Source organism: Quercus suber, unplaced genomic scaffold (genome assembly GCF_002906115.3).
Source record: "Quercus suber isolate HL8 unplaced genomic scaffold, Cork oak 2.0 scaffold_17, whole genome shotgun sequence".
NCBI classification, from domain to species: Eukaryota; Viridiplantae; Streptophyta; class Magnoliopsida; order Fagales; family Fagaceae; genus Quercus; species Quercus suber.
The window spans coordinates 1,143,989-1,154,443 of NW_027069482.1; the positions used below are offsets into that span (position 1 = coordinate 1,143,989).

The 10,455-nt window shown below is 31.5% G+C and overlaps 1 protein-coding gene across 1 annotated transcript in view; it reads left to right on the plus strand.

The window, feature by feature from the left end:
* Positions 1-9,292: 9,292 nt before the first annotated feature.
* The window catches only part of LOC111993624 (CHD3-type chromatin-remodeling factor PICKLE), a 24,446-nt gene continuing 23,283 nt past the window's right edge, over positions 9,293-10,455 (plus strand). The window contains exon 1 of the mRNA XM_065759919.1: positions 9,293-9,449. Coding sequence (XP_065615991.1) covers positions 9,367-9,449 — 83 coding nt within the window. The 5' untranslated portion in view covers positions 9,293-9,366. The remainder of the gene's footprint in view (positions 9,450-10,455) is intronic.

The window sequence follows — 10,455 nt, forward strand, 5'->3', positions numbered from 1 at the left end:
GGGATCAGCTTGAGGTTCAACAATATGGGTGGTGTCTTTGTGACAGTGTCGTTAAATCCACACACTCAACCAAATAATGTACTATACCACCAAGAATTAGTCTAGTTACAATTACAAATATGGCTTGTCTTAATTGTTTATATAGCTCAAATCTAGTTACTAAATATTCAATATAGCTTTAACTTTTATGTGTGATAATTTTGAGGGTTTTGGGTGGCATTTTTTTATTAGAGTAATGTTATAGTCACAAACTATTGTATAATATTTTTATAAGTTGTTGATGTGACTAACTTTTTATTGGTTTATATCTAGATCAAACATTAACATTACTTTTTCATTTATCAATAACCACTCACCACATTAGTAATTTGTAAAATTTATTGTAAAAAAAAAAATTTATATCTCTAGCATTATTCTTTTGTTTATGAGTTCGGGTTGTTGTTGTGTGGTTATTGTTGCGGTGGTCTTGCTGATTTAATGGTGGAGGGGTAGGGAAACTATATATTTAACAGAAAAATGGGTTCCAGTTAGCTCAACTGGTAAAGTCTTTGATTGTTGTATAAGAGATTTAGGGTTCAATTCCCGCCTATACTAAAAACTAATTGGTGTCTTGGTCTGATGATAAAAAGCTATCATCAGTAGCGGACGCCATAGCTTGAAAAACTCTAAAAAAAAAATATATATATATATATATTTAACAGAAAAAAAAAAAAACAATAAAGAAAGAGTATACAAATGGAATAAAGAAATCTTATATAGTTTACTAGTAAGTGTATTTGAAAAGTATGTCAATTAAAATAGAAAAGTGACATTTTAGTTAAAATTTTGTTAGTTCATTGAGAATGTTCTTAATGTTGTGGCTCCCTTCATTAATTATTAAATTTTTACGTGCAAAAAATGTCATACTAAGAAATTAAACGCTATTACTTCTACTAGAGTCTTAGTTTCAAACGAAAAAAAAAATATAAGATTTGATTATGCAATCCTAAGACTACCAATTTGAAAAAAACTTGGTCCTACACAATAACAATTTGTAAAATTATTATTTTTAAACGCAATATTTATTTTGATATTGATATTTTATATTTGCTTTTAGAACTATTTTCGTTATAAAAGTTTACAAGTAGAAGGAAATACTACAATTAATGTAATAATTAAATTGTTAGCTAATTCACGAGTTTACAAAATTTCATTGGCAATACTTGTTAAAATTTTTTTGGTTAAGAAGTTTTTCAAAACTAAAATTGATAAAATCTATTTTCTTTCTCTCAAAAAAAAAAAAGAAAAAGAAAAAGAAAAATAAATTTAATTAAAAATTTGCATCTCAAATAGAGAAAATAATAGATTTAAAATAAAAAAATATAAAGCAAAAAGTTAAAATATATCATTTGATATTTAAATATAAGAAGATACCTTACTTAAGATTCTTACTTTGAATATATTTAAATTAGATCAACAATATGTTATTATGCTTTATTTTGTTGTTGTCACCGAAACTCTATCAACTTGGAACTTAATTCTTCTAAAATTTTAATTAAAAATTTTGAAACATAACCTTACATAAATTGGGTGGGAACCAATATTTTTTTTTGTGGAACCTAGAAGCAAATTTCAAGTAATATATATATATATATATTTTTTTTTTTCCAAAAGATAAATTTTCCACTTGATTAAAAAAAAAAATACACAATGGAAAGACTGTTATACCCTTCATCAAAAGACCATAATGTCCCATCTAAAGCCTCCATATTTCATGTAATACCATGCATTTTTACCTTGTTTACTTACCCAAAAAAAAAGGAACCATGTTGCATTACTTGTGAAGTCTCAAAAGTTTCTTCCTCAAAAAAAAAAAAAAAAAAAAAAGTCTCAAAAGTTTATTATATAAACAAGTGTTTTCTTAGTTTAAGATTCCACAGTCTTTGGTCACATTAGCCCTCTCTCTTTCTTTCTCTCTCTACACACCGCCTTTGAGTCTCTCTCTCTCTAAACCTCTCTGAATACCAGTTGGCTTCAAATTTTGGCGTGCTTTGGCTCGCAGATCCGGCTACCTCTGGTAATTCTCTCTTTCCCTCTACAATTCTTACTGTACCCCCCCCCCCCCCCACACACACACACACACTCCACCAACTTTGAACTTAAAACAACGTTGTGTACTCAAATTTCTCACTTTCTTTTCTCTCCGGAAAATCCGAAGAAAAATGGTGAGAAATGGTTGATGAATTTTCAACTTTCAAGTCAGTTTGGGAAATGGGTATTTCTCTTTTTTGCAGTGTGTGATGCTTGTTTGTTGAGAATTGCCATGTGGGTCTCTCTGTGAGTTCTCTATGGAGTGTATCACTCTGCTCTCTTCTTGTGGGTTCAGTGTGGGTTTGAATTTAGGGTTGCTTTGCTTTGATTTTAAGCTCCTATAGTTGTTTTCCAACGTGGCCTTTCTTTCTTGTTTCCATTTTCCTTTGTTCTTGCTTGGTATTGAGGAATTTGTGTCCTAGTTGTTCAAATCGTATTCAGGAATCTTGAATTGCCCCCTTTTTTTCTGAAATGTGTAATCTCATATATATATATATATATGTGTGTGTGTGTGTGTGTGTGTGTTTATTTATTTATATGAGAAAGTGTTGTCCCTGCCTTTGGTCAAACTATTCCACTTTCTACTCATGAGACATCCCGGAAATCTAATAGACCAATAGTGTGGTGAATTGAATCATGGACCTCGGGATATATATAGATATATATATATATCTATATCTATATGTATTATGTACTTGTATATATTTATCTAGTTATCTTTGTAGGTATGTATGTAGGGTTTTGAAATTGAATTCTTGTTTCCTGTTTAGGGTTTGTTTATTTTTTCTGTGAGGATGTATACACATTAAACTGAGGAATTGTGAATTTCTGCAATGTTCTCAATTTTGATACACATGTATGTGTATGTATGTACATTTAAGTATGCGCGTGTGTGTATATGTATATATTTTGTATAGTTATACATATGTGAAAAAGACGCATACATAAAAACATAGATATACGTGCATGAATAATTAGATTGGTGTCAATGTGTGTGTGTGTGTGTGTGTATGTATCTCTATATTTGGGAATATATGTAAGTATTTTAGCTAAAGTTTGTTCTTTTATCTCTTTCGAAATTATTGGTTATGGGTTTCTTTTTCTTTTAATTACCTCATTAGTTCTTGAGGACGTCCATCCTTATTGCAACAAGAAATCTATAGCAATTATGTATACTTTCTTTATATGGTTGATATAAGGGATTCTCCATATTGTTTACACCAAAATTTTTCTTGCAATGTTAATTAAAGATTGCTGCATTTTTTCAAATATACCAATTCATTCGTTTTTGTCAGTATTTTTTGGATCATTTAGAGATTTCATGCAATGGGCTATGTGCATTAATTTTACATTTTAAACATCAGCCTTGAGTCAGATTTATTAAACGTGGATTTAAAAAAAATAATACACATTCAAAACTCAACGCTTACTATGCTCATTTTATAATCTTACTTTTGCTTTGCAAAATTGCTTTCATTAGGAGATAGTTTATTGGAAATAGGTATTGAACCAAGTGGTTTGTACGACCATTTTACGTGCACAAATCTTTTCATGGAGTTATACCTTTAAGTATAGCTTGACTGCCAATTTGGGGTAGGGAAGATAGAAATAACCTATGGAATCTGATATTTGTTTAAGGCATCCTGACCACCACTGAGATGAGTGCATTGAACTAGAAAATGAACATAGTGCTTGTAGCTGGATTTGTATTAGTCAAAGTCAGTTAATATCTTTTGATTTGGGCGCTGAAACTATTTATTAATTGACATCTATTGACATCTGTGCTAAATTATAAAATGCATCTATTTGGAGTGTTTAAATTAATAATGTTTAAGTGTGTGTGTGTGTGTGTGTGTGTGTGTGTTTTGTTTGTTGTGTGAATAAGCAGCTATTTATCTTTGTTTTTTTAGGTGAAAAGTTTTTCGGTGTTGAGCAATAATCTCAAACATCAATTCTGAAGTTTGATCTATTTGCTTGCTTTATTGGTTCAAGTCAATTGTATACCATACTTAAATTGGTTGCTTTTAATGATGAATTGAAGTTCCACTGATTTGCCTATCTCAAATAGGAAAAAAGCTAAATCAAGAAAGTATTAACTCAGCTAAAAGGGGTAGCCGATTGTTGGCCTGGAGCTCTTGCCGAGCCTTGATCTATCAATGCTGCAATAATTTTTCACTTGCACCTTTATTTTTTTGTGGACCGGGGATGGGGGAGGATGCCAATCGGGCTGCAAGCCCGTTGGCACCATTTTTTTTTTGGATTTGTTTATATTTCATGTGTATGTTTATATATTTTTTAAGCTTATTCCTTAGAGTAGGTGCAACTCTACCTCTTATTCCTTATGCTAAGCTTGTTCCGTAGAATGTTTATCCATCCTACTTTATAAGCTATGATTTGCAGACACATTATATTTGACATTGGCATTTAAGACACATGAGGACATGACACCTTCCTAGGCACGTGCATTGGACACTCTTCTTGGAATTTATAATAGAATTCACCTCCATTTACTTCAAATTAAGGGTGTAATGCAATTTTTTCATGTAACTAATATTTAGTTATTTTTTAATTGTTTTACTATCTATGATTCTCTTGCAATTAAACAAACACTTAAAAAATACAGCTATACATTTTTAATAGCTTAAAGCCATAACTTATATAAAAAAAAAACTTACTCATAAATATACACATATGTTTCCATCTCCTTGACTCCAGATATTTCGGAGTTGCTTTGTCCTTGCCAAAACATAAAACTTGTTTCTAAATCCAAAAATCATAGCCTTAATTGATCACATTGAAATTGGAAACTCTTGTGAAGCTGTAAGCTGGGTAAATAGAGCAAATTTATTTATTGAATTCAAATTAATTGTAAATTTTTTATGTGCTCTTGTACATGGTAGTTGGTGATGTTTTCCCTTAAGTAACATTTAAAAAAGAAAAGGGTTCTTTATAAGTACCTGTTGAAATTGCACTTATTAAAAATGTATCTGTTGGACTTGTGACCATTTTAAGTATTTGATTGTTTTGTTATAATGGAATTTTCAGATCACATCTGAAAAATCCTGCTTTTGAAAATTTCTGCTTTTCTCCCTAATTATAAATTTTTTTATGTCAAGTTACCGAATCTCCCAAAAGTTTAGGCTATTAGGAAATGATGAATTTATTCATAATACTAACACTCTCCCTCACGTGTGGGCCTAGATTCCCCCCCTTAATAAGTGGGCCCAAACATGTGGGATTTTTAATACTTTAAATGGGGAGGTAGAGTGGAGTTAGGGATCGAACGTAGGATCTCTTGCTTTGATACCATGTCAAAGTATTGAAATCTCCCAAAAGCCTAAGCTATTAGGAAATTGTGAATTTAATTATATAACCATAATTCTAACATATTCTATGAGTATGTTAAGGTATAGATAGAAGACATGGAAGAAAATTTTAATTTTTAAATTGGTTATTCAAAGGAAAAATTTGAATGAAAAATATTCTTAGGATTGTATAATATTAATTATTATTATTATTTTATTTGTTTTGATAAGTAATACAAAATATTAAAAAAAGAAGAAGAGTGTCACCTGAGTATACTTCGGGGACAAAGTACAAATATTTATTATTGGGTTGATGTCTTTGATATTACTAAGGAATAGCTTTACTAGCAATAACTAAACATTGCTTGTAATCATACTCACGCTAGTCATGAATGAAGGTGTGTCTTTCATTAAGGTGAAATTAGATAATAGGATTTTTTCCCATCCATATGTGATTGACAGTGTTGACTGTTGAGAAATATAGGAAAGTAGGATATCATCTAATACAGGATTCAAGGAAATAATATCCATGGTTTGCTCTGTTCAGGTTTTGTGGGGGGTATATTTACAGTTTATGGTAACAGTTTGATGTCCCGCATCACAGTTCCAGATGAATATGACATTCCTGTAGTTGTAATACCTCCCTTGGTGTGGCAAATGGATGGGGTCTTAAATGTGTCAGATGTATAATTATCTATTTAACTAAACAATCAACCACCGCGCAACCTTGGTGCGATGGTCACTCCACAAGTATAAGTGCTTGTGGGGTGTGGGGGGCAAAGGCCGGGGTTCAAGTCTCCAGGAGGGAGCTTCACACTCATATTCACTTAGATTAGGTTAGAGTAGAATTTCTATCTTGTATATAAAAAGAAAAAAGAAAAATCAATTTCTAAACAATCAATACCCATACTCAATCCCCCCCCCTTTTTTTTTTTTTTTGGGACCTGCCTGCCCACTTACCTAATGATATATTCACATGGTACCACAATGATCCCAGATAAGCACAATAATATAAAAATGAATCTAGGAAAAATTTATTAAGTAAAACCCTGAATTAAAAAAAATTCAGCAAATTCCAAACTACAAAAATTTCAAACAAATTGCTCATGAACTTAATCGGTCAAATACACACACACACACACACACACACACACACACACACACACACACATAAACAAAATTAACAAAAATTCTTTTAATCTGAATTAAAAAAATTAACAAAAATGCATTGTGGAGGAATTTAATTGACAAGAAGTGTGGTATCTCTAGTTTTCTGTATTCATTATATGCTTTCTTAATAGTTCTCATTATGTAAAGAAATCTATTAAGACCTATCACAATGCATTTTTGTTAATAGTTCTCATTATGTAAAGAAAACTATGTTTTCCCATCTTTTGGGATGCATTGGGTTTTACTGGAGAAGGTGATAGACCTGCTTCTTGGATGGATGAATTGGGTGGGTAAGCACTTGTCGGACATTTGGAATAAGGGTTCCTTTGTATTTGATGTGGTATATGTGGAGGAAATGCACTTGGCACACGTTTGAGGATGTGGAGATTACTGGGAACCAGTTTTTTTGCCAATTTCCCTGGCTCCTTATTTGATTGGTCTTGGGCATGAGGCTCTATGAATAGGGTTTCTATTGCTGTGTTTTAGATGCTTTGTTTTTTTGTATAAAATTTTCTCTATTTTTCAATTCTTTTGGCTCTTCGTGTTATTTATTTATTTATTTTATTTTTTATTTTTATACATGAAGTTGTCTCTCTTTAATAAAATTATTCTTATCTATCAAAAAAATAAAAGTACAGAAAATATGATTTAATGAGGTTTGAGATGAACAATTAAAAAATGATGAAAACTTTTTTCCAATCTCAAATTAACTATCAAAATTAACGATTAACAATTAACAATTAACATTACATTTCATTCTTCCAAAACCCTGGAAGACAGATTATGGTGAGTTTGTTTCTTTGAATGCAAGACTTCTATCAAAAGCTTTAGCAACATATAAGAAGAGGCTGGTAATGAAAGAGAATATAATGATAGAGGACTTAATTGATGTAAGACTTGTGAAGCTATTTAATTGTTTGATTAATATTTGTACAGTCTTTCTCACAAATATAATATAAATATTATGAATTTTTGTATTTACATGTTTTAATTTTTTAGAGATAGTAAATTGTCATCTTTCCTTATTCCCTCATAGATGTTAGAAATGAATCAAAATAGAAAGGCGTGTACCATGTAGACTACAGAAGCTAGTTGGTTCCTTAAGAACCAAATATTAGAGGGATTGGTTTATATTTGTATATAACCATCTAAACACTATTCTTGAAAAAAGAGAGGAAAACATTGCTCAAAATACTCATGGAAGTAGATAACTCATGTTGGAGTGAAGGCAATTGCGAGTTATTTATCACAGTTACTGTAGGTATCTTTTTTTTTTTTTTTTTTTTTTTTTTGAGAAACTCTGTAGGTATCTTGATTATGCATAGTACATATTCAATTGTCCAAAAGGGGAAAAATAGGGCAAAATTAGTTAATTTATCTGTAATTAAGAATCATTATATTTTCTTAGTTTAATAACTTATATGAATTAAATTTTAAGAATTTTATTAGTATTCACTTATTACTAATAGATGTGAATCTAAGGGAATTTCTGTCTTTCTTCCAGAATATGAGTAGCTTGGTAGAGAGGCTTCGTGTTAGATCAGATCGGAAGCCAATATATAACATTGATGAATCAGATGATGATGCTGATCTTTTGCCTGGAAAACGTGGGACAACTCAGGAAAAATTTGAAAGGATAGTCAGGACTGATGTGGTTTGTTTCTTTTACTTACTTTTTCTCCTATCTTTAATCTTTTGCCTCATTACTGTGCTTCTTCTTCTTCTTCTTGTTGGATTTTATTTACCAGTTCTATGGTTATAGTTTTACACTAAATGGCTAATTTCAAAGGATGGTATAGTTATTACCTCTATCAAATACTCAGACATTTGGTTATGCATTCAAATGAGGTGCTTTAGTATCAGTTTCATAAGTACCTGAAGAATTTTTTGCTTTCTATATTTAAAATATATCGTAATTTAGTATTTGTAAGAGAAAAAAAGTCTAAATTGAGTTTTAGCTAATGATGTCTCTTCATTTGGATAAATTGGGTCAGATTTGACTAATAAAAAAAAAAATTGGGTCAGAGTTCTTGTATAATAGGACTTGTTGACTTCAATTTTAAGCATTTTGAAAGGAAAATGTGATGTAGAGGAAGATTTGGACCCCTTTTAGTTTGGCGTCTGTAACCTGAAAAATATTGTCTCTATTGAGATTGTTTGAGAAGAGTCTTAATGCTACGTTCCTTGCTCTTATTCCCAAGAAAGTGGAGGCTGTGGAGGTCAAGGACTTTTGGCCTATCAGCTTAGTTGGTGGGATTTATAAGATTATTTCTAAGGTGTTGGCTAATCGGCTTCGTAGGGTGGCGCATGAGATTGTTTCGGATTCACAAAATGCTTTTGTGAAGGGTAGACAGATTTTGGATTCCGTCTTGATTGCTTCTGAATGTATTGATAGTAGATTGAAGTCAGGAGTTCCAGGTGTGTTGTGCAAGTTAGATGTGGAGAAGGCGTATGATCATGTGAGTTGGGATTTTTTATTGTATATGCTTCAGCATTGTGGTTTCTCAGAGAAATGGAGAAAATGGATAAGGTTTTGCATTTCAACTGTAAAGTTCTCCGTCCTGATCAATGGTAGCCCATCAGATTTCTTTGGAAGTTCTAGGGGGCTTCGGCAAGGGGATCCTTTATCTCCTTTGTTGTTTGATATTGTGATGGAGGCATTAAGTCGTATGTTGGATGTGGCTGCCTCCGTTGGGCAATTATCAGGCTTTTCTGTGGGTAGTACGTTCTTTTTTGCCTCAGGGTGCCAGAGAAAGAGTTCCTTAAAGCGTTTAAGACAAATCCTCGTCTAAAGACGAAAGTAAACAATTTTCATCGTCAAATGGCATCAAGCAATAACTCTGAGGAGGACTTTGTTGCCATTCGACCCGAATGGACTACTGTTGATCGGGTTCTTGCTTGCAGGTTCTACTATCTTGAAATTTTTTCTTTGTTTTTTAATTTATTGAATATAGGATGAAGTGCTTCAGTTCTGTTTTCTGAATTAAATGCTTTTAGACTTCCTTTGAGCTAAATTTCAATGCTGCAGAGCTTGAATGTTTTAAAAGCTGAAGTGTTACTTAAAAATAAACCCAATCTTGAAGTGTGTGTACATTGAGTCTCAGGCATCAATTTTGAATTTGATTCTTGTGAATTAAGAACTGGAGTTTACTCTTGCTCTTCATTCAAATCATTGTGTTGGTCTTATTTGTAATTGTATATTAAAATGTAGAGTTTTTCTTTAGTTTGTTTGATTTCGCAGGAGTTTTATTTATCCAAATCTTGTAATGAGAAGTTTTGTGAGAAAGATCTATCAATCTTATTATTTTTAGATGTTAGTATTCTCACCACCTGTATTATTATGTAGTTTAGACTTCATCACAATCCAATTACTGCAATTATCCTAGACTAGGGATAACTCCCTGTTTTCATTGTAGATATAATCCTTTGATATAATGATTATTTAAAGTTGCAAGGCTGTTTCCTTGCATGTTTTTAGTACTGCCTTGGACTTCATATCATATATTGCATGGGCTCAGTGTACTGTCCCATTATATATATTTTGTATGTTTTTAATCCACTGATTCTTTTTCATGGATGATCATGATTGTAACTCCCTCTCAGAGTGTGTGTATACAAATCTCTTTCTAATTAGTTTTTTTAGAATTCTTTATTAGTTTCCAGAATAACCTTCAAGTCTAACATTTGCAAGCAACTAATAAAGATTCTTAAAGAAACTAATAAGCTCTGTATACATCACTAATGATATGTGCCTTTGTGTGCTTGCTTGGCCATTTCAATGCTGTGGCTAGTTTTGAAGTTCTCTGTTTTGCTTTGACCAGTTCAAGGTGAAAAAAGGGTTGATTGTGTTGGCTAGAAATGGGGTGCGCTCACATCTGTTTTTTTTTTTTTTTTTTTTTTTTTTTTGTTT